Below are 27,759 nucleotides of genomic sequence, written 5' to 3'. Positions count from 1 at the left end.
AGTATCTGGAGGTTTTATACAGGTTTTGGCATTGGCTAAGAAGTGGGGGACAGCAATGAAGAAGTCAGCATTAGCCAGAGATGCTTTATTCAGTGCATTTATTGAGTTCTTTGCTGTTCTTTTAATCTGAGATATATATCCATGGGCTGTACAGTTTTGCTCATCTCTTTGCTTCTAATTGACCTGGGTTTGGGGGACGTGTGACTCATTCTTAGGTTTTCTGGGTCCTTTGATGAGTAGAAGCCATGGTGTGTGAACTCCATCTTGGTTGAGCTCTCTGGGTCTGCCCCTTCATTGTGAAGATGCTAGCACTGGGCTGAGGGAAACCCTAAGGGATCCACAGATCTGAAATTCTTGAATCTTTTTTGAAGGTGAAAGATATGTCCGGGTGGCTGGTCACCGACTTGGTCAGTTCCAACCAGATCCGGTCCCAGCAGGATGCACTGGGTGGACGTCACCAGATCAGCATCAACAACTCGGCGGTGGAGCAGACGCTGACCTCCCAGTACTACTGGGCGGCCCCGGAAGCCTACTTGGGAAACAAGGTATTTGTGGTGATGGTGTCTGGGGCAGGGATCTCGAGCACATTCGCGCAGAACTTTGGTTGGCCTTTCACACAGTCTCATTGTTCTCTCGGGCATTTGGCAGAATATCACATAGTGTTTTCTCCCATCTGACTCCCACTGTCTTTTTATCCCTGCTTGACTTGACTACATCATTAAAATACGAACTTGTGTCCTTCCTGGCACCATGGTAAGCCCCGGGTAGGTAGGGGAAGCCTGTCCCCTTCTCCCATACAGACTTTCTGCCTTGCTCTGGGTTCCTGGGTCACCCGGGCCTTTGTGAAGGTCCCTTGCATCCCTGTTCTGTGGAGTCAGCCGTGTACCAGTTTTGTGCTCAGTCCTGTCTGCTTCTTTGCAACCCCATGGATTGTAGCCTGCTAGGCTCCTCTGTCCATGGGGTTTCCCAGGTAAGAATACCAAAGTGGGTTGCCATTTCCTTCTCCAGAGGATCTTCCCGACCTGCGTTGGGATTGAACCTGTGTCTCCTGCATCTCCTGCTTTGGCAAGCGGGTTCTTTAGTAGCCATCTGGGAAGCCCATACCTGTCTCACCGGCTATATAGAACACTCCTAGAAAGGGTGTGCAGGGGAACCCCTGCTTCTTTCTCATGATTGTTGCTCACGTGAAGTTCATGTTTAAGAACAGATAGGATCCTTTCCATTGTAAGTAAATGCTCAAAGGAGATTCTACAAAGTGGGAAGTTGGTTGATATGATTTAGCTTCTCCCTTCTGTGACATGGTCCCGTCCCTCCTCACCAACCATGCACCTTCTCCAGATTCTGATCTGAAAATATATTCAGTGGAATATTCCTCAATGGCTCTGGCTCCCTGCTTGCCTTAGCCTCGCCTGTGGTTTAAGTCATAGGGTAGGTCTTATACCATAGTCCATTTCTAGTTAATTTGATGGTTACATTTTAAATTTTATAGCTGTTTTGTGTATAATTGGTGCTTTTTTTTTTAATGATTGCTTTTCCTCACTAAATTACAACCTTAGAAGTCACTTTCTGTTTAGAATGAGGTCTTATCACCAAAATTTAGTAGTTTGTGTGTCTGGGGATCACCTCTCCAATTTTTTAATGGTGCAGAAACTGGCTTCTGAACATTGTGTTGTTGTACCATACCTGGCAGAAAAAAAAAGTCTCTCTTTTACATTAAAGGATATGGGGTCAGGGAGAGAACCTTTAGTCCTTCCTTTGGCTGACCATGCATGTGTCTGTCACCCTCCCACAAGCACAGTGATGAGACCCAATGTTGAGACTATAGTCGGGGCAAACTCCCCACCTGCTGCAGTTCTTCCATGAAATAAAGGTCTGTTGTTGGACTAGCAGAAGTTCATAGTAATTTACCTCGTTAGCTCTAAGAAGGAGTGCATTTTCTGTGCATTTAAACAATATCCTGCATTTGGTGATGTCAGTTAAGCAGAAGATTCCTGTAACAGGCTTCCTGTCCACTGCCTTAAATGTGAAGTCCTTACACTCTGGGGCCTCGGGGACGCCTCGCAGCCCAGCAGTTTCCAGATGAGTCCTAGCCACTGTGTCCTCTGACTGCGGGCTATGCTCCCTCCTCTCGGGGCTCACTGTCCCTTCATGGTTCCAGCTGACGGCCTTTGGTGGATTCCTGAAGTACACAGTGTCCTACGAGGTCCCAGTGGAAGCAGTGGATGGTGACCCCCTGTCTCATGCCGATGTCATCATTAAGGTAACTGCTTTCCTGTCACTATGCTAGAGCCGAGGGCTTTGTGGGGTCAATTTTATGACTAAAAGTGTCTTAAGAGCGGGGTGCGATGTAGCGAGGAGCTCAGAGCCAGGAGGGCTTTCAGCAATGGTCTGCCTCTCAGGTTCCCTGAGACTAGAATTTCCAGAACTGCCCGGGGGCCGCACTGTAGCTCTTCCCTTTATCCTGTAGAGGAGTTGTCTATTCACACTCGAAAGGGAGAAGGCTTTCCTCCATGTGGGGACTTCCTGATCGGCCTTGGAGCCCCTCCGCCGCTCCAGTCGTGTCCTCCCCGCTGAGTGACCAGAGTCTGGCTGGTCACAGAGTCTGGCTGTGTGGGGACAGGAGATGTGTCGTTGTTTAAATCTCACCTCTGTCCCCTCCATCCCTGTCCTCACTCCCATCACACAAAAAAACATAACTAATGAGAACCTACTGCACAGCACAGGGAATTCTCAGTGCTCTGTGGTGACCTGAAGGAAATCCAAAAAAAGGGGATATGTGTAAACATACAGCTGACTCACTTTGCTGTGCAGCAGAAACTAACACAACATTGTAAAGCAACTATGTGCTTAGTTGTTCAGTTGTGTCCAATTCTTTGGGACCCCATGGACTGTAGCCCACCAGGCCCCTCTGTCCATGGGGATTCCCGAGGCAAGAAGACTGGAGCGGGTTGCCATGCCCTCCTCCAGGGGGTCTTCCCAACCCAGGGATCAAACCCTGGTCTCCTGCATTGAGGGTAGATTCTTTACCATCTGAGTCACCGTGGGGTTTTCTAAAAGAAATGCTAATGGTCATGTCGGTCCTTGAAATTCATTTTACAAGAATTAAATTTTCTAATGAAAATAGGTATTCTCCTAATTGTTATTTGACAGACTAGGTTAACAAACACTCCATATAAACAAAACCTAAGGTTGTGAAAAAATGAAATATGAACATTACCCTTGGGGGCACACACATAGGTCAGAAAACACATGATGATAAATGGGCTCCTATGTGATTACTTTTATGACTCTTAAGAAGTGAGCATGACAATGAAATCTTTATTTTCAGTTAGAGGAAGTCAGGTTCACAGTTTTAGCTCGTGACATAAAGTGAAGCAGGAGACAAATCTACATCCATCAGATAAAACTAATGGACTGACTTAAAATCCAGGCTATTGAAAGCTTGCAACATACCAGATATTGGTGTGTATTGTCTAGTGACAGAATGCCAGCAAAGGCTGACAACGAGTAGAACTTGTGGGTTTTTAATAGGTATTTTCTTACTTTGCTAGAAATCAGGAGGTTTATTACATGTTTGTGTCCAGAAATGAGTTAAGATACTATATTCCAATAAAAATTGGAACAAAACCAAACAAAAAAACTCAGCAAGGCCATGACCTTTGCTATACCCCTGAAACACTGTAAATCAACTGTGCTTCAATTTAAAAAAAGATGAGGGGTATCAGATTGGTTGCTTTGAGGAAAGCTTGGTCTAGTGCTTGCCTTTGTTTCTTTTCTGAGATTAGCAGAGGCACAGTCTTTAGACTTATTATCCAAATTCCTCTGGGAGGAACATGGTGAAATATCTCTGATCCTTCTGGACCAAGCGCGGCTTTGGATATCATTACACGTTTGGCCAAGACATGAAAAGCCAGGTGGCTGAATACAATATTTGCTTTTCGTGTTTCATCATGAAAATGAATCATGAATATATTTCCTCCTTGTTTTAAAAATGTTAGGGAAATGGAATCACTTTAAGCACCCAGGCTGAGGGCCTGCTGTTGCAGCCGTACGAAGAGTACTTGAACGTGGTTAGACTGCTACCAGAGAACTTCCGAGATTTCAAGAGCAAGAGAGAGATAGATCGCGACCGGCTGATGACCGTCCTCGCCAATGTGACCCATCTCTTGATCAGAGCCAACTACAACTCTGCTAGGACAGCTCTTTACAGGTGTGTACTGGAAAAGGGGGAAAATTTACAGTGGTCTTGCCTTTTGTATAGTTTATGAATTGTCGATTTTTTGCATTATGCATTTTAAGTTGAATACACTTGATTATTTTAAGGACACAGCTAATGGAGCTGTCTGTCTTGAAATTATTTTTTGTCACTATAAGTTTATCAAAAGTGTAAGAAGAGTTGTCCATGACCGATGTATCTAGTAGGAAATAGACTTGGTGTCAGGATCAGAAACTTTCAGGGTGGTTTTCTGAGAAATGAGGGGACAGTTGCAAGCAATGTTGCACCTAGTTTTCACCCTCTTGATGTTAATGGTCTTAGATTTTCACAGCTCATGAGTTCAGCATTAGTCGTTTTTGTTACTTCAAGAAGGTCTGTTTCTGGCAACGCCAGTCAGAGCGTGCACAAAGAATACGGCTAAAGCAAAGCAGAGGGCACACCCAGTGAGTCTCTCTGCACTAGAGAGAGTTCGGCCGCCCGGGCTTGCTCTTCTGAAGTTCATTCTTCGGAAAGGGCCCCCCGGAGCCTTGCCTCAGCTGTGTTGGGCAGTAGCTCATCTTTTTCCAAATTTCGAAGATATTTCCAGGGACTAATGACAGCTCCCAGAAAATGTTCTGTTGTGAAAATCTCTCGTTACTTACAACACACTCACCTTTTTAATTAAAAAAAAAAATCATTTTGTTTGAATTAAACCCTTTTTAGGAATTCGTCTTCTTTGAGGTTCTAGATGGTGCGTGCAAGCATGTTGGTTCTAGATGGTGCGTGCAAGCATGTTAAGTTGTGTAACGGGCCCCATCTGTTTGTGTGTTGCTAGGTTGGATTCTGTCTCTCTGGACGTGGCCAGCCCTAACGTCATAGACCTGTCCCTGGCCACGCAGGTGGAGCACTGCGAGTGTCCTCAGGGCTATGCGGGCATCTCCTGCGAGGTAACTCTCCTCCTCCTTCCTGTCTGCTTCCTTTGCTCCTTCCTATGGGGGAAAAATGCGTTGAAGGTGATGTCATGATGTATGTTTGAATTTTAATTTTGGAAACCCAGTGTTTCTACGTTTCAGACTTTTGAGGGATCTTGGAATATAGGAAACACATTGCTTAAAGAAATCTAGGGACTTTCTTGGCTGTCCACTGGTTAAGACTTTGTCTGTCAACGCAGCAGGTGCAAGTTTGATCCCTGGTCAGGGAGCTAAGATTCTGTGTGCTTCACAGCCAAAAAAAAAAAAAAGAAAAGAAAAGAAAACAACCCAAACAGAAGCAATATTGTGACAACTTCAATAAAGACTTTAAAAATGGCCCACATCAAAAACTCTTTAAAAAAATAAATCTGATTTCTTTGAAGCCCCTGGGAATACCCTCAGTAGGTGTCACTGTCTGGCTTAGTCATTAGGAAAGTTGCAGCACCCAAGCCATATTTTGCATCATTCCAATCCCAAAGAAAGGCAGTGCCAAAGAATGCTCAAACTACCGCACAATTACACTCATCTCACATGCTAGTAAAGTAATGCTCAAAATTCTCCAAGCTAGGCTTAAGCAATATGTGAACCGTGAACTTCCTGATGTTCAAGCTGGTTTTAGAAAAGGCAGAGGAACCAGAGATCAAATTGCCAACATCCACTGGATCATGGAAAAAGCAAGAGAGTTCAGAAAAACATCTATTTCTGCTTTATTGACTATGCCAACGCCTTTGACTGTGTGGATCACAATCAACTGTGGAAAATTCTTCAAGAGATGGGAATACCAGACCACCTAACCTGCCTCTTGAGAAATCTGTATACAGGTCAGGAGGCAACAGTTAGAACTGGACGTGGAACAACAGACTGGTTCCAAATAGGAAAAGAAGTACGTCAAGGCTGTATATTATCACCCTGCTTATTTAACTTCTATGCAGAGTACATCATGAGAAACACTGTGCTGGAAGAAGCACAAGCTGGAATCAAGATTGCCAGGAGAAATATCAATCACCTCAGATATGCAGATGACACCACCTTTATGGCAGAAAGTGAAGAGGAAGTAAAAAGCCTCTTGATGAAAGTGAAAGAAGACAGTGAAAAAGTTGGCTTAAAGTTCAACATTCAGAAAACGAAGATCATGGCATCCGGTCCCATCACTTCATGGGAAATAGATGGGGAAACAGTGGAAATAGTGTCAGACTTTATTTTGGGGGGCTCCAAAATCACTGCAGATGGTGATTGCAGCCATGAAATGAAAAGACGCTTACTCCTTGGAAGAAAAGTTATGACCAACATAGATAGCATATTCAAAAGCAGAGACATTACTTTGCCGACTAAGGTCCGTCTAGTCAAGACTATGGTTTTTCCAGTGGTCATGTATGGATGTGAGAGTTGGACTATGAAGAAAGCTGAGCACCGAAGAATTGATGCTTTTGAACTGTGATGCTGGAGAAGACTCTTGAGAGTCCCTTGGACTGCAAGGAGATCCAACCAGTCCATCCTAAAGGAGATCAGCCCTGGGATTTCTTTGGAAGAAATGATGCTAAAGCTGAAACTCCAATACTTTGGCCCCCTCATGCGAAGAGTTGACTCATTGGAAAAGACTTTGATGCTGGGAGGGATTGGGGGCAGGAGAAGAAGGGGAGGACAGAGGATGAGATGGCTGGATGGCATGACTGACTCGATGGACATGAGTCTGAGTGAACTCCGGGAGTTGGTGATGGACAGGGAGGCCTGGCGTGCTTCTATTCATGGGGTCGCAAAGAGCTGGACACGACTGAGCGACTGAACTGAACTGAAGGAGGATTGAACTTCGATTGTATTTGAGCATTTACCAGTTACCAACACTTGCCCTGGAAAGCTTTAGCCAAGCCAGCCCTGTGTGGAGACCGTTGATGGCCCCCGGCTGTGTTGCTTATGTGGGCTCCGCATCACATAGTCAGTGTGTGAAAATACTCTTTCCTTCATTGCTAAAAGTAATCTGTTGGTTAAAAATGTTGAGGTATGTTTTGAATTATTTGGACATCCATATTGATAATAGCTCTCTTTTACCAAGAACTTTGTATGTATCTGGCACTGTTCTGAGCCTTTTCCACACATTACCCCATTTAATCCTTACAACAGTCCTGTCAGGTAGGCCCTTCATATACTTTCTGTTCCACAGATGAGGAAACAGAGACACAGAGAGGTTAAGTAACTTGACCGAGGTCACACAGCCAGCAAGTGGTCATCTTAGGATTTGAACTTCACCCCTGGCTACTGCCATGAGGTCCTCTCACGTGTCCATGACTAACTGTAATTGTGAACATTTGTCATTGGCTGTGATTTCTTGGCTTGCACTTTTAAAAAGTGAGAACGTTCAACTTATAATCTGTTTTTACCTTTACTAACTTTGTAGTTAATAAGGTTGGCCTGAAGCCTCCTGGTGCAGATATTTAATTAAATATTTTTATCTCTATTTTAAATATTTAGAAAAGTATTTTTGGTATGGGGTGGGGACCAAAGAGCTTTTTTTCTTACATGTCATTTATTTTTGGGACCAACAAGAGTTCATAGGTCCTAATCCCTGTGGGTCTTGTGCTTAATGGAAAAATGACCCTCAGATCACCTCATAGTATGTGGATGTGGGCTTGGGGAGCCACAGGTAGTGCAGAGATAAGCGTGGAAGTGGGAGCCTTGCCAGCTAGACTGGAAGGGGGAGTTACTGCTGGAGGGCAAGTGGGCGGGGCTTTGGAAAGCAGTGTTGGTGTGGGCAGGGCTTTGGAGGGCAAGTGCTGGTGTGGGTGTGGCTTTGGAGCAAAACTGTGAGTGTGTGTGGGATGATGCTCAGGCAGGAACAGGAAGCTCAGGTCGTCTTTGTCAGGGTTTGTATCAAGCAGAACTCATTCTATAATCCAACTCTTGCTCAGAAGCTGACTTAAAGAATCAGGCAGCTGTTCACTGAGAATGGAATTTGGGGAGCCCTGTAGCTGCCACACAGACCCCCAGGTGGCTGCCTGCTCAATGCCCATCTGTAGAGAAGCCTGCTGTCCCCAGGGGAGCATGGGTGTGGGAGGTGATAGGGCACATTCCCAAGATCAGTGTGAATGAAGGCATCATACATTATCACTATAATGAAATGCTCTCTAAGAATCCTTAGAACAATAGACAACAAACCCCCACCCCCTCGTGCCATGGCCCCAAGGGAGTGTGCCAGCCTCAAATTAATCATTCCCCAGTCTGCACTCTGGACGCATTTCTTGTCTGCTGTCGCCCCGGGCGGCCCATGGACAGGGGTCTTGCAGGTGTGCACACCTGGCGTTGAATCGTTGTATGAGTGCCGAGGACCAGCGCTAATGCTTCGTGTTTCAGATTGCATGTCTGTCAAATAGAGAGTCAATTTCTCAGGGTCACCAGGAGGATGACATGAAGTACAGTGTCTAGGGGACCTCCTTGTCCCTGAACCTCCAAGTTGTCAGACCAGCAGGAGAACCAGGGGAAGCTCACCTGTAACACTTGTTTTATTAAACTGATGTTATTTGACACAGATGTGCATTTAACACTATGATGGCAACATTTCATAAATTTTAAGCAGAAGGAAAAATAGTAAAGGGAAAAATATCCTCTCCATTGAAATACTGGTTAAATGACTATTACATGATTTCTAAGAATGTTGCAGTGGAAAACTCCTATGATGTACACTGGCTTATTGAATAGCTGTTAAGTTGTTGTGTGCATGTTTCTGCCTTTAAAACATATAAGGAACTGGATTATGGTGGTAGTTGCACCACTCAGTAAATTTACTGAAAGAAACAAATCATTGAATCGTATGCATCATATGGGTGCATTTTATGGCATGTTTGGGCAAAAAAATAAGTTTTCTGTTCATGGAAGACTGAGCGGCTTTTGTTTCTAACATATTTGGAAAACGATGATTTGCCTTTTGCATAAAAAGTTACCTTCACCTGCATGGTCACCTGTCCTTCTTTTGCAGTCCTGTCTTCCTGGCTATTACCGCGTGGACGGAATACTTTTCGGAGGAATCTGTCAGCCCTGTGAATGCCACGGCCATGCAGCCGAGTGTGATGTTCATGGTGTTTGCTTTGTGAGTCTGAGACCTCGTATGCCCCTCCCCCACCCCGAAGCCCCGGCTTTACTCAGAAGTGATTTTTTAAAAAATGCTTCCTCCACAGGGAACATCCCTGCCTTTGTGAACCCCAGAGGAAATCTGGAGGTTTAAGTTCAAGACATAGACTATCTCCTGCTTTTTATTTCTTTTTTTTTTTTTTGAAGAAAAGTTGCTTTGGTAATAATAGAAAAGGGAGGTATCATTTCACTGCAGGTTTTTTCTTAAGACAATAAGTAATGATTTACTTTATAAGACTAAAAAGCAACATAAAGGTAGAAAATGTCCATTGATTAAGCAAAAAAGAACAGATCTTTTAAATGCAAATGCTAGTAGATTTTAACATTATATTACATAGTATATCATAAGAGGAATAATAAGATATCTGACAATCTCACTCATTTCTGCAATATATAATGCTTCATCATTGTTAGCAGATGAACTCTGCAAACAAGTCCCTCTTTCATGTAGTAGAAGTTGAAACAGGGCTTAACAAATGTGTGGTTAATCTTGAGAATAAACTTTGGGGCAGATACAGGGCAAGACTTGTTTTTTAACTTCAATCAGGAATTCTTTTAGGCTCTTGTGCCTGGGAGCCAGGCCACACTCCTGGGCTTTAATGGATTCACCGCTCAGAGACAGAATGAATGTGTATGGTAATCAGCCAAACCCTATTCACCGGCACAGCACAGAGGGTGGTTCATGCTTTTTCCCTAAGAGATTGATTGAGTAGCAGGGCAGGGAAAATTTAATGATCAGACCCATGGGGAAGACCTCGGCGTGGTGCCGCCCATTGCTTATGCTCTCTGGAGCCTCTTTTTTCTGTTTCTCTGGAAGGACAGCTTTCATTTAGCTCTTTGTCCGTGTCTTTGTTCTCTGTAAGTGAAGTGTCTGTAGGGTGGCGTGGAAGGATGGCTTGTACGCGGACTCAGTCTTTCCACGATAAGTTCCTCAAGCTCAGCTTCCCATTGCTTGATGCAGTTGTTGTTCCTTTAAAAGCTCTCTCCCTCTTCCTTTCGGGTTTGGAGGCCTCTGCCCACACTTGGGTCCGGGGGCGGTGGCGGGGGAGGGGGGGTCCACATTCTGCACCCTCTGCCGTCTAGGATCTGAGAGCAGCTCTTTGATCTACTTTGTTACTGCAGAGGAGACGAAATATAGTGGTTGGAAGTGAAAGGTCTCTTGCTTCCTGTTTTCACAAATTAAAAGATTTTATCAGCCAGTCTGGAAACAGGCAGCCACTCCTCATATAGGAGTGTTTGGTGACTTTAGTGTTTTGCCTTTTTTTCTGCTTGGACTGCAAGTTGTTTGTGGGTAACTCTGGGGCTTGCTCATCGGGCCAGAGCCAAGCCTCTCCACACGTGTGTCCTAGGCCTGCCAGCACAACACTGCCGGTGACCACTGTGAGCGCTGTCTGCCCGGCTTCTATGGGCTGCCTTCCCGAGGGACCCCCGGGGACTGCCAGCCCTGTGCTTGCCCGCTCTCCACGGCCTCCAACAAGTAAGCCCGGCCCCTCCACCAGCCAGTCCTGCCCCAAGGGGCCAGGGTCCCCATCCAGACCCTCACTGATGTCTTCAGAGCAAGACGTGCGTGCAATGAGAATGTGAATTTGCCCCCTAGTAATTAATTGGGACTCAAGATGGAGGAAAAGACTCTGTCTTTTAAGAAAAGCTTGACGTATTGAAGTATATAAGGCAAGTTGTATGGTGGCAAGGACATTTGCCTGCCTTTTTTCCTCTTGGTCTAATGTTGATCATCACTTCCTTCAGTGTTGTGTGCCTACCAGTGGGCTAGGAAGTAGAGGGGGACATGGATATGAATAAAACTTGTTCCTGGGCTTCAGGAGTATTTGAGCTAATGACCGAAATATGTAAATATGAGGCTCATTGGGAATGAACTGAATTCATTAAGTTGATTCAACAAATCTGTATTGAGTGCCTGGTATGTGCTGGGCATCATGGTAGGTGTCCTGAGCATCAGAGTGTTCAGCCGTGGCTGCCGGCACCATGGCATCCACTGTGTGATCATGAGGACAGGGGAAGTATGTCTGCTCTGCAGGGGGCATCTACCAGGGGTGATGCCCTGAGGAACCTCTCAATCTGAGACTTGAAGGAGGAGAGGAAATTGGAAGTGAACTTGCTCTTGGCCAGTGTGGGCAGCTCTGAGGGAGGCAGCCAGCCCCAGGGACTGGAGGAGAGGAACTTGGCTTGAGCATCAGAGCCGGCCTCCTGGAGGAGACCGCTGAGGAGGGCATTGAGGGTGAGCCGGTGAGCCCAGACAGAGTGGGGAGAAACGCAGCCCAGGCGAAGGGACAAACAGGGAGTGTCTAGTGCCCACTGGGTGGGGCCTTCGTTTCTGGGCTAAGGAGTGAGGATCCAGTGAAGGTGTGTAAGGATAGGAGGGGTGGAAGCCAAGCATTTCAGTATTTAGGAGTTCTGCACCATCCACTGGAGAAGTGCATCCATCTCTGCCGTTTTGTCAGTTTCAGCCCCACCTGCCACCTGGATGATGGGGACGAAGTGGTGTGTGACCAGTGTACCTCAGGACACACGGGGGATTGGTGCGAGAGGTACTCCTTCACTCAGCCGGCTTCCAAAAATGTTTACAATGTGTTTGTTTTTAAATGTGTAGTTACGTGTGGCTTTAGAGTTTTTGATATGTGATTACATTTTATAGACTCAGAGAGAGAAGCCAGTCAATCAATTAAAAAATCAATGTTGAAAGTCCATGGGAATACTTTGATCTCTCTGAGCTAACCTGAGTTCTCATCAGTAGCAGTGGGAAACAGCCAGGAGTTCATACGTCTGTTCACACATTTGAATGTCCTTTTACTCTGGATAATTCCACAAGTGAGAGCTAGTTTGATGTAAGTGTCTCCTGGCGCCTGGAGGCCAGGGGCTGTCTTTCCCGTGTGAGTCTTGGTGCTAAGGCTGGCTGGTCTCCATGGGAGGTGGCCTTCCTGAATGGTGGGGTGTGGGTTGAGTTGCCCGGGCCCAGAGCCTGTCCCAGGAGATTGTTGGCTTATTTGGACGCACTCCCCATGTTTCACAATGAGTGATGGGATCTGTGAATGCCTGAACTGGGAGCCGCATTCCTCTCCCAGTAAATCTTAGGTGAAGAGTCAGTCTGATTGATTAACCACTCAGAGAGTCCCTGGATGGTGGGGTACAGTCTATAGTAATTGCATTTGTGCGCATCTCTCTCTCCATCTTTTATACAGATGTGCAGACGGTTACTATGGAAACCCAACAGTGCCTGGAGACTCCTGCGTCCCATGTAACTGCAGTGGCAACGTCGACCTCTTGCAGGCTGGAAGCTGTGATTCTGTCACCGGAGAATGCCTGCGATGCCTTGGGAACACTGACGGCCCTCACTGTGAGAGGTGTGCTGACGGTTTCTATGGGGACGCGGTGACCGCGAAGAACTGCCGTGGTGAGTGTGTGGGCTGTTGCAGTTGGGTCCACGGCTTACCACCTTGTGGAGACTCCACTCATCTTGTGCTCAGTTGCTAAATCATTTTGGACTCTTTTTTGACCCCATGGACTGTAGCCCACCCGGCTCCTCTGTCCATGGGATTTCTCAGGCAAGAATACTGGAGTGGGTTGCCAGTTCCTCCTTCAGGGAATCTTCTTGACCCAGGGATTGAACTTGAGTCTCCTGCATTGGCAAGTGGATTCTCTACCCCTGAGCCACTGGGGAAACTCCTCCATCCATCTACCTACCATCAAACAGTGCTTGGCCCAGGAGGTCACTTGACCCCATCTGCGCTGGGTTAGCTCGCTCAGTTACTCCAAACGGAGGTCAAGTGACCTAGAAAACACACAGCCTTACATGTGAAATAGGAAATGGGGAGACCCTAGCCCCACATCTCAGTGGTCTTTGCCTGAACTGCTGACTCCATGTTGCTCGGCAGGGCTCAGCTCAGACCCTTGAAATGACAGACCATGCAGAATCAGTTACTGAGAAAAGCAAATTTCAAATTCCCAGGATGATAAACATATAGCCTTAAGGCTGATACAGCTCTCAGTTTTATTTTTTGCATGGTTCTTGAAAAAAGAATGAAAGAGTAAAAATTGCAGTGATACGTTGTTTTGATGCACGCGTGCTAAGTTGCTTCAGTCATGTCTGACTCTTTGTGACCTGTAGACTGTAGCCCTCCAGGCTCCATCTGTCCATGGGATTCTCCAGGCAAGAATACTGGAGTGGGTTGCCATGCCCTCCTGCAGGGGATCCTCCCCACACAGGGATTGAACCCATGTCTCTTATGTCACCTACATTGGCAGGCGGGTTCTTTACCACTATCACTGCCTTTTTGATAGTGAAGTCGCTCAGTCGTGTCTGACTCTTTGTGATCCCATGAACTGTAGTCTGTCAGGCTCCTCCGTCCATGGGATTTTCCAGGCAAGAATACCGGAGTGGGTTGCCATTTCCTTCTCCAGGGGATCTTCCCGACCCAGGGATTGAACCCGGGTCTCCTGCAGACAGACTGTTTACCATCTTGAGCCACCAGGGAAGCCCCTTTTGATGATTTCACCTTTTTGATGATTTCCTATAAATACTGAAGCCCTACTATGCTATTACAATGTAGAGACACAAGAGGGAGCCAGTGATACAGAAAAGATGCTGCCTAGGAGGACAAGAGATGAACAAGGTGTTAATCGCCCTGGGCTTAGGAGCCTGATGTTCAGCATCTTGATTGATTATCATAGGAGATGATAATTATCATGATTATGATAACCTGTGATTGTGTAAAGCTTCAGAGTTTACCGGATGCCTTCACTGTTCTCCTGGCTTTTCTTTTCGTGCTTATTGCAAACCTTGATGACAGTTCATTTGTCACTTATGGCATGTCTGTGACTTCCCAGGCACTATGCTAAGTATTGTGATGGGAGATGGAACTTTATCAGACTTGAAAATCCCAAGTCTAGTAGGGAGCTATACAGGATGGTGTATCAGGGAAGCACATGTGTGGGTTCAGGGCTTTAGGGTCTGAATAACACAGGGTAGCATCCAGGGTTACTTGGTCACCAAGCAGCCGTGTGATATGAGGCAAATTTATTAACCTCTCCTAGCTGCTATTTCCTCATGCGTAAAATGGACATAAGTATATGTGTATACTAGGCCTTTCTGAAAAATAAATGGGATAATAAATTTAAAGTTCTAAACAGTAAATAAATGGTAGCAATTATAATTGTTAGCAATAAGAGCAGTAATTTTTATTATTTTTCTGTATCAATAGTGTCCACTATAAATGCAAGCCATGCATGTAATTCAAAAATTTCTAGTAGCCACCTTTTAAAAATTATTAAAAAATTAGATGAAATACATGTTAATAACACATTTAACTCAGTATATAGAAAGTGTTATTTTATCCATGTCATCAAATTTTCAAAGTGCTAATGAGATTATTGCTTTCTTTTTTTTAATAATGAGTCTTCAAAATTCAGTGCATCTTTTATAGCCTATCCTAATTAGTACGGGCTTCCTAAGTGACTCAGTGGTAAAGAATCGGCCTGCAATGCAGGAGGCACAGGAGACCCGGGTTCAATCCCTTGGTAGGGAAGATCCCCTGGAGAAGGAAATGACAGCCCACTCCAGTATTCTTGCCTGGAAAATCCCATGGACGGAGGAGCCTGGTGGGCTACAGTCCATGGGGTTGCAGAAGAGTCTGACATAACTTAGTGGCTAAACAACAATAATAAGGATGCTACATTTTCATCAGAAATACTTGATCTACATTTAGGTTACATAAAATTTAGTGTTGAAGAAGTGGATTCATACACCCAAGTTTTTCAAACACATTTACAAGTTTTCCTTTATGTACATCCAGCCTGACATAGCTGTGTGATCTATGGTAAATTATATCATCTTTCTAAGTCTTAGATTTCTTACCAAGTAGAAAAACAGATTTTTCACCAAATAGAAAAATGTTAGTGCTCCCCGTCTGTGTTTGTTATGAAGGTTAATTCACTTATTCCACATTTTGACTATAATGTGATAGACACAAGCTGACGGGTGTGTGCCCTGCAAAGCCTGCCACACACAGTATGCTTGGGCCTGAGATATTTTGTGACGTTTTTCTTACATGATTATGCCATCAGACAGAGAGTGTGCATTATCTAAGCCCAAGCATTCCTGAATAGTACATATCCTGGGATATCTTATCAGTGAACATATTACAAATCTTAAATGAAGTGCATGTTGACAGCTGTGGTATGAATATCAATTAAACCTTTCTTGGACTCATTAAATTGCATCATTTTGAGAATGTGGGGGACTTTGTAGCTTTAAACATCAATATTCTGGCTGGAGAGGAAACTGAAAACTCAGGCCTGACAGCCTGACTCAAAGGACTTAGGTCTTAGAATAAGAAATAATTCATTAAATCATGAACTATAATATTAATTATCTACATGGCTATAATTCAACTTAAAATATTTATATATGATTGGAATGAGCAAATGGCTAAATCGATTTTGAAATCTTCTTGGCATGTTTTTTATGAAGATTGGTTGATTTACATTGGCAGCTCATTTTAAAAATTTCGGGGGATTTGTGAAATTGGTGAAGCTCATTTGCAGATTATTACCTTAATAGTTTCAGTACATTTTTTTCTCTATGATGGTTCCTTCCACCAACCTTATGTTGGCTCTTTCAGAAAAAGAGGAAATTTTTAAAGTTACTGCAAAGCAATCATTTTGTTCTCATTTTCCAGTTTGAAACATGAATGTGTAAGATTTCTCCTTTGGGGATTAAGGGATTATATAAGAGCCATATCCAGAAATAGGCACAAATATGTCTTCTGTGTGTGTTAGCCTGTGAATGTCATGGCCAAGGCTCCCTTTCTGCCGTCTGCCACCCGGAAACTGGACTCTGTGAGTGCAAACCACACGTGACCGGACAGCGATGTGACCAGTGCTTGGTAAGATGCCTCCAGGTCCTCGCGTACAATTCATGTGTGCATCAGTGTTGACATCTGGAACTGGTTCAGATGAAATGGGATCACGACTGCCAGAAAGAGTGGGTGCCTGAAGCACGGTGGCGGGAGCAGCTGTGTGTCCCGATCTGGAGAGTGTATCAGTTCCCAGGGTGGTGGGATGATGTCACGAGTCCTTTGTGAGCTTGGGACACATGCAGGTGCTGATTTGGAAATGTTCTAGGAGGTACTTTTGTTTTTGCCATTCAGTCCCTAAGTCATGTCCGACTCTTTGCCATCCCATGGACAGCAGCATGCCAGGCTCCTCTGTCCTCTGCTATCTCCTGGAGTTTGCTCAAACTCATGTCCATCAAGTCGGTGGTTAGTAGGTTGCTGCTACTGCTAAGTTGCTTCAGTCGTGTCTGACTTTGTGCAACACCATGGATATCAGCCCACCAGGCTCCTCTGTCCTTGGGATTCTCCAGGCAAGAATACTGGAGTGGGTTGCCATTTCCTTCTCCAATGCATGCATGCATGCTAAGTCACTTCAGTCGTGTCTGACTCTGTGCGACCCCATGGACAGCAGCCCACCAGGCTCCTCTGTCCATGGAATTCTCCAGGCAAGAGTACTGGAGTGGGTTGCCATTTCCTTCTCCATTAGTAGGTACTAGTCATTGACTAAAATCTGTTCTGTCTTCCTCTGCTCTGCCCCCATGAAACAGTACGGCTACTATGGGCTGGACTCGGGGCTCGGGTGCCTGCCGTGTAACTGCAGTGCCGGCTCCCTGTCGGATGACTGCACACCAAAAGGCCAGTGTCTCTGCGTCCCGGGTGTGGCCGGGGAGAAGTGCGACAGGTGTGCCCGTGGCTTCTATGCCTACCAGGACGGCGGCTGTACACGTAAGCGCTGGGATTCAGCATTTTAGACTTCCATGTATTGCCTAAACTTTTCTTGGAACTCTCCTTCGACTTCGAACTAATTCTATTAAGTTCCTTTATGTTTTTCCTTCATATGTAGGATGTCATTCCTTTTCTCTGTTTCCAGATCCCTGTTCTGGGAAGTCCATAAGCCTTGGTCAGGCTGTACTAACTGTGTGAGCTTAGGCTAATGACTTGCCTTAGCTTTGGTCTCCTCTTCCATAAAGTGGGGGAGCCGATTAGACTCCATCCAGGAGTTACTGTCAAGGTGGTACTTAGAGTTCTTGGCATAGTGATTGGCACACAGAGACTCAGTAAGCCTTAGCTGTCTGCTCTCCCCACCTGTGGAGGCCTTGCCTGGCCTCCTCTCTGTTTCTCCACTGCCTCCTGATCACCTCTCATGCAACAGCCTCTCTTCAACAAGGAGGAGCCTCCGCCTCTCATGAAACATGGTGGGGTCCTGGGGACCATGAGGTCTCTTCAGGAACTGCAGGAGTGGTTGCGGTTATTAACACAGGCAGACACTGCAGCAGCGGCATCTTGACTCCTTTGGTTGACCCGACGGTCCTGATCCGTAACAAGACCCCGTATCTCTCTCGTAGCCTGCGACTGCGCTCACACCCAGAACACCTGTGACCCGGAGACCGGGGAGTGTGTGTGCCCACCTCACACGCGGGGTGCAGCGTGCGAGGAGTGTGCAGACGGACACTGGGGCCACGACCCAGAGCTCGGATGCCAGGTGCGTGTGGCCACCTGCATGTTTTCCCCGCTGAGAACCGCTTTGCTGTGTCAGGTTTCATCCTGTTTCTTTTATCTGTGTGTTAATTTTAACCTGTTGAGTGGCTTCATGGTTTCTAGTCATAACTCAGCACCCATGGTGGGAATCTAAGTGGAAGAGGTAACAACCTTAAAACACAATATTCCAAATTTCTTCAAGAGCCTACCTTTGAGAAACTGATAGGTTAGTAGATCAAAATCTTATTTTACTGCCTTTTAAATATATTCTGCAATATACGCTGTCTTCCAGGAGAAGGACATAAAGTGCTTTCCGGGGGCGGGGCACATATGTCCCATCTTCCGTGGTTCTATTTTTCTGTGTTTACTTTTGTCTGTTAAACGTAGAGTTTGCATTTTGAAAATAGAGGGAACATTACTCGTCTTCTAACATGATTTTGCTGGACTGCTTTGACCTACTAAGTAAATTGAATTTCAGTCCACAACTGTGGCCCAGCATGCAGGGGTTCGACGATGTCCGGCAATATGGGTCCTGTCTCTTGATGGCTTGTGTCATGAGTCCAAAAAGCAATAGTGAGAGAGGTCTGTTTGCTTGTATGGTTTCTCCAGGTTTTCTGTCGTCCCTGTATGTACACATTATGAAAATATAAAAGCCACCTTTTGATTTATTTCACTGTTTCCTCTTCCAGGCCTGTAATTGCAGCAGTGTGGGGTCAGCCAGCCAGCAGTGTGATGTAGTCACTGGCCGCTGCCCCTGTAAGCCTGCATTCGGTGGACGGGCCTGCGACCAGTGCTCCCCAGGGTACAAAGGCTTCCCCAACTGCGTGGCCTGTGACTGTGACCCGAGGGGGACCCTGGCCGACACCTGTGACCAGGAGCAGGGTCTCTGCAGCTGTGCCCAGGAAACTGGAGCCTGCTCTTGCAAGGTACTGGCCTCGACCCCACTTCCTTTCCACCCTCTCACTCATCATCATGACTTCGGGGCTTTCACTATTTAAATAAGCACCTGGCTTCTAGTTGCTTCTCTTAATGAGTTTGCACCGCCTTCTGGGTCTGAGGTTAAATTCTGTATGTGCTCTTCTAGAGTGATGGATGATGCTTTAGATGGAATTTGTACAGTTTATTACAAGTGTCAGATGATGGAACTGATTTGAAAAACACGCCGAGTTTTCTATCATGTGTCCCAGTTGGCTGAGTAGCCAATCTGTCTTGAATATGCAGGTAAAATAGATAACAGGGCTTCAGGAAAATGTGTGGTTGTACAGCTGGTAAGTAACTATTCTCTTGTGCCTGCTGGGCAGACTGGAGGAAATTTGCATTGATTATTCTCCCAGGAGATTAGATTTCAACATCATACCTAACTCTGTATTTTCATTCATTTTCCCACTGTGCTTTGTTACTAGATGGTCCTTGACCACTTTCTCTGGTCCTTTCCTTGGGCCCAGGAAATGGAAGCCTGGTCCTGGGCTGATTGGTGGTGGGGGATGAGGGAGGGGAAACGCGAGTGGGTCGGGGGTGATGGGATCCTCAGTGGATGTGTGCTTGGTTCCCCGCATCTGTGGTCTCAACTCTCACCCCAGACGGCCAGTGCAGGAGAACCGGCTCAAGGCTCTTCACCTGACTGCTCACCAGTCCCCTGGGGACTCACTCCAGGAGGATCTGGGCCCTGTCCTGGAGACTCACTAGGGTGTCTGCATTTTCCTGAAGCTTCTGAGATGATTCAGATGATTAGCTGAGCTTGGGAATCACTGAGTCTGAGAGAACTGATGCTCAGAGAGGTAGAGGAGCCAGCCTAAGAAGCAGCTGGTTCATCCGTGCCTGTTCATCCAGAATGGTTTCTGTGTTTTGATTCCACTTCTGTTTGTTCAGAAACTGTGTCTCCTTTTTTCAAGTAGAAGTGAGTCTATCGCTTTGTCTCCTTTAGGAAAATGTCGCTGGTCCTCAGTGCGGTGAGTGCCGAGCTGGCACCTTTGCTCTGGACGAGGCGGACCCTCGGGGATGCATGCCCTGCTTCTGCTTCGGGCTGTCACAGCTGTGCTCGGAGGCCGAGGGCTACGTGAGGACGCCAGTGAGTCACACGCGCGTTAAGCATTCTGGTTTTGACTCTCTATCCTCGGGAGCTGGGTGCAGGTGGGAGAGACAGTTAAGTACTTGTGTTGCATTTTCCTCTTACTGGGTCAGAAATTCTAGGAAGCTAATTTGAGATCATTAAGAATCAGAATTCTAGGATTTCCCTGGTGGTCCAGTGGCTAAAGACTCCGAGCGCGCAATGCAGGGGGCCAGGTTTGATCCATGGTCAGGGAACTAAATCCCGCGTGCCGCAGTAAAGATTCCACGAGCTGCGATTAAGACCTGTGAGGCCTAAAAAATAAAAGACTCAGAGCCCTGCCTCTGCCGTCCAGAAAATAAATGGAGCAGGAACAAAGACATTGGTGTCGCTCTGTGCTAACCTACCCACAACTTTAGTCGGAAGATGAAGTTGCAGTATGTCAGTGGTCTCCTTAGTGTAGCTGAACATTGCCCAGTATAGCACTTTCAGTTCATTTTAAGTTTAAAAGAAAAACTTTCTTATTCCTGTTTGAGTAATGAAGCCATCTCACCTGAAACAGCAAAGCCTCTGACAGTCCGAGGTGCAGAGTTCATTCACTTTCTGAAGTGGCTTGTCCTCCACTCCCTGACTAGGTGACACTGGGCTCAGATCAGCCTCTCCTGCGTGTGGTTTCTCAGAGCAACCTCAAAGGCACGACCGAGGGGGTGTACTACCAGGCCCCCGATTTCCTGCTGGACGCCGTGACCGTCAGGCAGCAGGTCCACGCGGAGCCGTTTTACTGGCGGCTGCCTGGGCAGTTTCAGGGAGACCAGGTGAGACAAACACCCAGCCTAGAGCCCTGTCCACCTTTCCTGGGGGCAGAGGTGCCCGTGGAAGTCACAAGGGCCTGGGTTGGCCTATTCCTAACTGGAGTGGGTATTAGTCTTCTCTTCTTCGAGGGGATGAAGTGGTAACACTTAGAAAAAGTCCTCCAGATGAATGGTTCTTTGCCTGTAATGCAGGAGACCCTGGTTCAATCCCTGCATCAGGAGGATCCCCTGGAGAAGGGAATGGCTGCCCACTCCAGTATTCTTGCCTGCAGAATCTCCATGGACAGAAGAGTCTAGCAGGCTATAGTCCCTAGGGTCATAAACGACTTAGCACACACACATACCAATGTTTAAAAGTCTTTTCAGGTGAAAGTCATATTCTTTTTCTCCTTTTTAAAGCAATCACTCAACAAACTTTTTTTTCTTTTTTTTTACTAATAGAGGCTCAATACAAGCCTGGGTGCTATGGCCTTGGAGGGTCTTCTCAAGAATTTGTCACCTATTTGGGGGGAAGAAAAGAAACTTGAAGACCTTGTGTGCATTTTTGCTTATATAAATACATGAGTCTGTGTGTGAATTCATCCTGATTTTTGAAACTTGGAAACAGGTTCTCCAATGGTTGTAGTCATGTTTAATTCAAAGGAGCTTGAGAATCATTAGAATGATTATCATGTTGCTTTGTTACTTTGGAGCTCACCTTTGCTGGCATCATCAAGAGAAGACACTGGGAGGTGATGGGTTTGACTGTGACTTTGATGGTGGTGGTGGTGGTTTCAAAGGTGTACTTATTCCCAGCCCATCAACTTGTATTCAATACATAAATGCAGCTTTTTACAGCCAAACACACCTTTATAAAGTGGCTTGTAAAACTTTTAAAGGATTGCGTACTTAAGAACTACAGCTTATATCAACTTAAGAATCCGGAACTAAGTAGAATTAGAAGGAAGCACATGTCAAATAACATATTACACTCACATGATGTATTTTTTAGAGACAAGATTTCCTTCAAATGGCAGCAGGCTTATGCTGAAGTATCTTTAAACTAAGGCTATGTCAGAGACGTAAACAACACTTCTTTCCGACAGCTCCTGGCCTACGGAGGCACACTGCGCTACCGCGTGGCCTTCTATGCTTCTGATGGGATCGGCACCTCCAACCTGGAACCTCAGGTGCTCATCAGAGGAGGCCGGACCAGGAAGCAGATCATCTACGTGGACGCGCCAGCCCCCGAGAATGGAGTGAGGCAGGAGCAGGAAGTGGGGATGAAGGAGGTGACTGAGCGCTCTTTCCACATCACTCTCTCTGGGCTGGGAACTCTGCATGTGATGAAGTCATGAAGCTGCTGTAAATAAGAGAGAGTGAAGGAGAAGGCTTTGGGTCAAAATTCCAATGGGTTTAGCAAGGTTTCTAAAAGGATTAAAAATTCTATTCTCAAGAAATGCGTATGAGGCTCATGTTAATTTAGTGCGAATGCAGCTTAAATCCTTTATCTGAATACAGGAGTCTCAGCCATATGAGTATAATGGTTCTGGGTTTTTGGATGCCCTTGAATTTGGGACGTGTGTGTTCCTTCCTCCAGGAGAGGTTTATTGATTGTTCTCTGTGTGGCTGGCCCCGGCAGAGGTGTTATGAGGTTGTTGATAAATGAGGTGGTGGGACTACTGCGTCCAGCAAGTGACAGGAGAGCTTCCATAGTTAAATTTAGGGTCACCCACAGCAAGAGCTGGGCTTACTACGGGAGAAATCTCTAAAGGAATTAAGTTCATGTTTCTCTGTGGATCTGTACCCTAACTTTAGTTGAATGTGCTTCTCATCTGCAGAATTTTTGGAAGTATTTTAACTCTGTTTCTGAAGAACCTGTCACACGCTCAGATTTTATGTCTGTTCTTAGCAACATTGAGTACATCCTCATCAAAGCCTCTTATGGCCAAGGATTACAGCAAAGCAGGTACTTGGAAATTTCTAGAAGTTTTAATATATCTTTCTTATTTGAAAGCATACCTTAAGGACTTGGCTCACTTCATCTCCCATTACCCCATGTTGTTAATATACATATTTCTGTTCCTCACCAAAATCTTATTAAATATTAATATTATTATGAAGTGTGTGAAAATGACATAGATTATCCATCTCCTATAGTAATGTGGAGATAACTTGTAAGTGCATGAGGATGATACCTTCCGTATAAACAGCAAAACAGTTCTACTGTTTTCTGCCCTTCAGCTGCAAGGCCCATTGTTTGTCGCAGTGCGTCAAGAATGCCATCCCTTGCTCATTTAGTGTCATGAACTTATCCCCTAAAGAAAGCCACCTAAGTTATGGCCAGGCTAGTACTTCGAGGTCTTGCAGGTGTGTGCTCTCTAACATGGTTCTTAAGTTCTGAAAATCTGGCCGAGGACTTTCCCTGTGGAATGACTAATGTGCTTTTTGTGTGTTTTTACCCATTTCCTTTATAACTGTGAACGGGAATGACCCTCCACCCGGCAGGAAAGTTCTGGTTCTCTAGGTGCGCCAACATGATTGTGTAATGTGCTGTTTCTGAAAACTCTCTTTGTAAATGTTAGTGCCTGCTTTCACGCTTCTTAACCCAACGGTTTCGCAGAATCTCAAATATTTCAATGGAGGTCGGCAGAAAGGCGGAAGAGTCACACGCCGGCAGGGAGGTGGCCCTCCTGTTAGAGAAGTGTGTCTGTCCTCCTGGCACGGCTGGACTCTCGTGTCAGGTAGGAGATGGTGGTTGAAACCTGGTTTCTGGTTCGGGGTTGAAATATGCTTGTTACAGCAGCTCTGAGTGATGAATAGTGCTATGCGTTTCTATTATGCCATTTTTTTTCCCTTTTAAAAATTTCTTGTGGTAGAATAGGTGTTTATCATCTTGCCTCTTTCTAAAGTGTGCAGTTCAGTAGCGGGTGGGTCAGTTCACTCACGCCACTGTACAACCAACCTTCAGAATTCTTCATCTTATAAAACTGAAACTCTGTACCCATTAAACACTTACCCCTATGCCCACCCCCAGACTCATCCTTCTACTTTCTGTCTTATGAAACTGCTGCTCTAGGCCCTTCATATAAGTGGAATCATGCAGTATTTATCTTTTGGTGACTGGCCGATTTCACAGGGCATGATGCCCTCAAGATTCATCTGTGTTGTAGGCCGTGTCAGAATCTGCTTCCTCCTTCTTAAGGTTGAATCACATCCCACTGGATGGATGGACCACATTGTGTTTATCCATCCATCCATTAGTGGACATTTGAGTTGCTTTCACGTTTGGCTATTGTCAATAATGCTGCTACAAGCATGAGTGTACAAATCCAAGACCCTGGATTCAGGTCTTTGGGGTTTATACCCAGAAGCAGAATTGCTGGATCACGCGATAACTCTAGCTTTATGATGACCCACCACACTAACCATCATAGTGCTTTCCTTAGTGACACACTTTTTTCTGTTCCCACCAGCAAAGCAGTAGCGTTCCAGTTTCCCCACCTCCCCGCCAACACTTACTATTGTCTGGGTTATTTTTTTTTCGTTTTTTTTTTTTATAGTAACCATGTGAGCTGGCATCTCATGGTGGTTTTGATTTGCAAGTCCATGATGATTAGTGACGCTGAGCATCTTCTCACGTGCCAGTCACCTATGCATCTTCTCTGGAGAAATATGTGTTCAAATCCTCTGCCCATTTCTTAATCGGGTTTTTGTTGTTGTTGTTGTTCACTTCCTTCCCTTTTGCTTCCCTCCAGGACTGCGCACCTGGTTACCACAGAGGGAAGCTTCCGGAAGGTGACGGCAGGAGAGCACGCCCTCTGCTGGCCCCGTGTGTGCCCTGCAATTGCAACAACCACAGTGACACCTGTGACCCGGAAACCGGGAAGTGTCTGGTACGCTGGTTTGTGTGGGTGCTTGCCTGACACTCAAAATTACAGCGGGCACTGGGTGTCTACTTTTCTGGTTGGAGATCACACCAGTTCCTTGATTTAGAGTATTCAAATTTAGCTAAATGTATACAAATATTTCCTTCAGAAAGGTCTAGCTAAGTGGCCTGACATTTTTGGTGGGAATTCTTTTATAAATTCTTTGAATTTATTTATGGGTAGCAATTTGGATATGAGTTAAGTGTCTCTTGTTTTTACCTGCAGTAGAGGTGGTACATGAGAACTTGCTGTCATAGAATTTGAAGGGTCACCTGGACGTTTATAGATGAGTTAAGGCCAAAGTTGAAAATGTATTTCTCTGTGTAAGGTATTGCTCTCTCCTTTCCTTTGTTAAAAAGTACACGTTTTCCTGGAGGTCTTAGTATGCATTTGCTTCCTGGCTCTCTCCCCCTAGACCATCAGTGACATAAGGAGAGCTCTGACCACTGAAAAGGACCAAGAGCCTCAGAAGGCTCGTGACCTTGACCGAAGACAAACTCTTGTGTCCAGGGTTTTGCTTTAGCCAATAAGATCTTATTGATAACACAGAATAATCTGATATTTTTTCCTTACTCCTGAAACCTCATTCTTTATGATAACTCACGTGGGAACATTGATTCCCTGTCTAAATTGTGCCAAGACTGACTTGATGCAGGCAAAATAGCTCATTCAAGGAAAATGAGCTGCCCACCAAGACACACCAAAGCCTCCTAGATCCTGGCTGTAGCCTCATCACAGGAACCAGGGCTCCCACAGCAGATCTGTCTTCCTCTTCTTTTATTCGGAAGTGTCTTTCATATGCGGAATTTAAAGGCAGTCTCCCCTGGGAAAACTGTTAAACCATAGCCATGCACAGGTGAATTTAAAAGCTGAAATGCTGCATGGATTTCCTCAATTAAAAAGATGTGTGTCCACCTTTGCTGACTCCGTTAGATATCTGGGATTAAAGAATTGTTCCAGTCATTCAAGGTAAAATGAAGATGTAGATAGCTACAACACTATTAAAAAATTTATTCATTCTAATCAGTTCATGCCCCAGGCAAAAGTAAAGTCCTAATACCAAAAACGAGAAAATCTCATTTAAGTATTTAAGGAGAATTGATTTCAGGCAACTTCGGGCAAGATGTAATTAGCTAGGAAGGTCCCTTGGCCCATCACAGAGACAAAGGTCATGTGGATAGTTGGGGAAATTCATGGTTCTTTCGTGATGCATCTTTCCTTGGGGCAACTAATCATTTAACAAGATTAGGTACTCCTAGGGGCACTGAATCAGAGAAGGCAATGGCAACCCACTCCAGTACTCTTGCCTGGGAAATCCCATGGGCTATAGTCTATGGGGTCTCAAAGAGTTGGACACGACTGAGCAACTTCACTTTCACTTTTCACTTTCATGCACTGGAGGAGGAAATGGCAACCCACTCCAGTGTTCTTGCCTGGAGAATCCCAGGGATGGGGAAGCCTGGTGGGCTACAGACCATAAGGTCACAAAGAGTCAGACGTGATTCAGTGACTCAGCATGCACACACATGTTGGGTGAATGCAGTCTTATAATGAATGAAGGCCACAGAGCTGCCAGTGTTCAGGATTTTTAAAACGTGACAAAAAATGCTCACCCTCTGTTGAGAATTAAAAAAAACTGTCAACTGATAAGAATTGGGGTGTTGCTGGGCTGTCTCCAGGTGAGGTGTTCTAACAGTTTCCTATTGTTTTCTTCTCCTTTTGAAACGTGGGATCCCAGAACTGTGGCCACAACACCACTGGCGACCGCTGTGACACGTGTGCCCCTGGCTACTATGGGAAGGTGACCGGCTCGGCCAGTGACTGCTCTCCGTGCACCTGTCCTCACAGCCTGCCGGCCAGGTGAGCACACAGGTGTGCCGGCGTGCCCCTGCCACCCACCACCGAAGCTGGATTGCTTCCACGGTCAGCTTCACTTTCCGGGGTTTCCATGTGACCCATCTTAGTGGGTACTCTTCGTGTGTCCAGAAAGGCTAATTTTAAGAAAAAAGTGTTCATTCTCCCAATATTCAAAGAGAATCTTTGCAAAAACAAAGTATCTGTGTGTTAGCACTGAGTGTTAGAATGAAACTAATAAAAGAAAGGAGGTTCAGGTTTGCTTTCTTTGAAGACTAATTTTAGCCTCCAACCTCCATATACAGTGTGCCCAGAGATGAATTATTATTAATTTTATGAAGAATTCAGTTCTTATTTAATGTAAGGTGTTGGGATTAGAATGTATATATGCTGATGACTGATGAAGTTCAGAAATGTTACGTGGTGGTGAAATTTGGGCCAGGTTCCACCTTGTACACATGATGCTTGTACAGAATTATCTGAACACATTAAAAAAAAAACAAACAGAGATTTTTAGTGGAAATTGGAATATCTGAGGGTCCTTTCTGGTTTCGATGAAAACTGTAATTCATAAATAACATTTCATTCTTGCTTAGAGTATTTGGTAAGGCATTGAACATGTATAGATCAAATACCAACTTTTGGTATACTGAAATGAAGTTTTCCTTTTAATTTGTTTGAATTTTGTCTCTTTTGTTGTCTCCAAGTAAGCGTTGCTTGATGTTGAATGCCTAATGAGAGGCACTGTGTAAACTTCTCTTGCGAACTGTCAGGCATCTTAAGATTTATTGCTTACTATTGTTTACTATTATTTAACTTTTTGTATTAAATCTGTGTATAAGAAATCATTAATTCCACCCCTGTCATCTGAGCTATAGGAATACTTGCAAATGTGCATAAAGATGGGCACTGCTTATGTTGTTGTTTAGTTGCTCAGCCATGTTCGACTCTTTGTGACCCCCTGGACGATAGCCTGCTAGGCTTCTCTGTCCATGGAATTCTCCAGGCAAGAATACTGGAGTGGAGTGGCGTTTCCCTCTCCAGGGTATCTTTCCGACCCAGGAATGGAACCTGTGTCTCCTGCTTCACAGGTGGATTCTTTACTCCTGAGCTATGGGAAGCCTGGCATTGCTTGCACTCACAAGAAATTGGAGGTGTGGAGCTGAAATATACCTACAGGGGATTGATTAAATGCCTCAAGTGTCTTTGGGTAGACACCTAGAGTGCAATATTATACTAACATTGAGAAAAGAATAAGGCATATCTGTGTGTACAGAATTGGAGAAAAGCTGGTCAAATTATGAAAT

General features: G+C 45.3%; 1 protein-coding gene across 1 annotated transcript in view; it reads left to right on the top strand.

Moving 5' to 3' along the window:
• Positions 1-27,759, top strand: part of LAMA1 (laminin subunit alpha 1) — a 124,017-nt gene that overhangs the window by 53,142 nt on the left and 43,116 nt on the right. Inside the window, exons 12-30 of the mRNA XM_069568622.1 lie at positions 372-545; positions 2,159-2,260; positions 3,999-4,210; positions 5,031-5,142; positions 9,134-9,244; positions 10,635-10,762; positions 11,745-11,831; positions 12,483-12,694; positions 16,078-16,184; positions 16,901-17,078; positions 17,699-17,835; positions 18,521-18,757; positions 19,756-19,899; positions 20,514-20,693; positions 21,776-21,961; positions 22,511-22,638; positions 23,293-23,413; positions 24,428-24,565; positions 26,337-26,458. Of these exons, the coding sequence (XP_069424723.1) occupies positions 372-545; positions 2,159-2,260; positions 3,999-4,210; positions 5,031-5,142; positions 9,134-9,244; positions 10,635-10,762; positions 11,745-11,831; positions 12,483-12,694; positions 16,078-16,184; positions 16,901-17,078; positions 17,699-17,835; positions 18,521-18,757; positions 19,756-19,899; positions 20,514-20,693; positions 21,776-21,961; positions 22,511-22,638; positions 23,293-23,413; positions 24,428-24,565; positions 26,337-26,458 (2,816 nt within the window). The remainder of the gene's footprint in view (positions 1-371; positions 546-2,158; positions 2,261-3,998; positions 4,211-5,030; positions 5,143-9,133; positions 9,245-10,634; positions 10,763-11,744; positions 11,832-12,482; positions 12,695-16,077; positions 16,185-16,900; positions 17,079-17,698; positions 17,836-18,520; positions 18,758-19,755; positions 19,900-20,513; positions 20,694-21,775; positions 21,962-22,510; positions 22,639-23,292; positions 23,414-24,427; positions 24,566-26,336; positions 26,459-27,759) is intronic.

The sequence above is a fragment of the Ovis canadensis genome, chromosome 23 (assembly GCF_042477335.2).
Source record: "Ovis canadensis isolate MfBH-ARS-UI-01 breed Bighorn chromosome 23, ARS-UI_OviCan_v2, whole genome shotgun sequence".
Taxonomy (NCBI): domain Eukaryota; kingdom Metazoa; phylum Chordata; class Mammalia; order Artiodactyla; family Bovidae; genus Ovis; species Ovis canadensis.
This window is presented reverse-complemented; position numbering and strand designations above follow the sequence as displayed.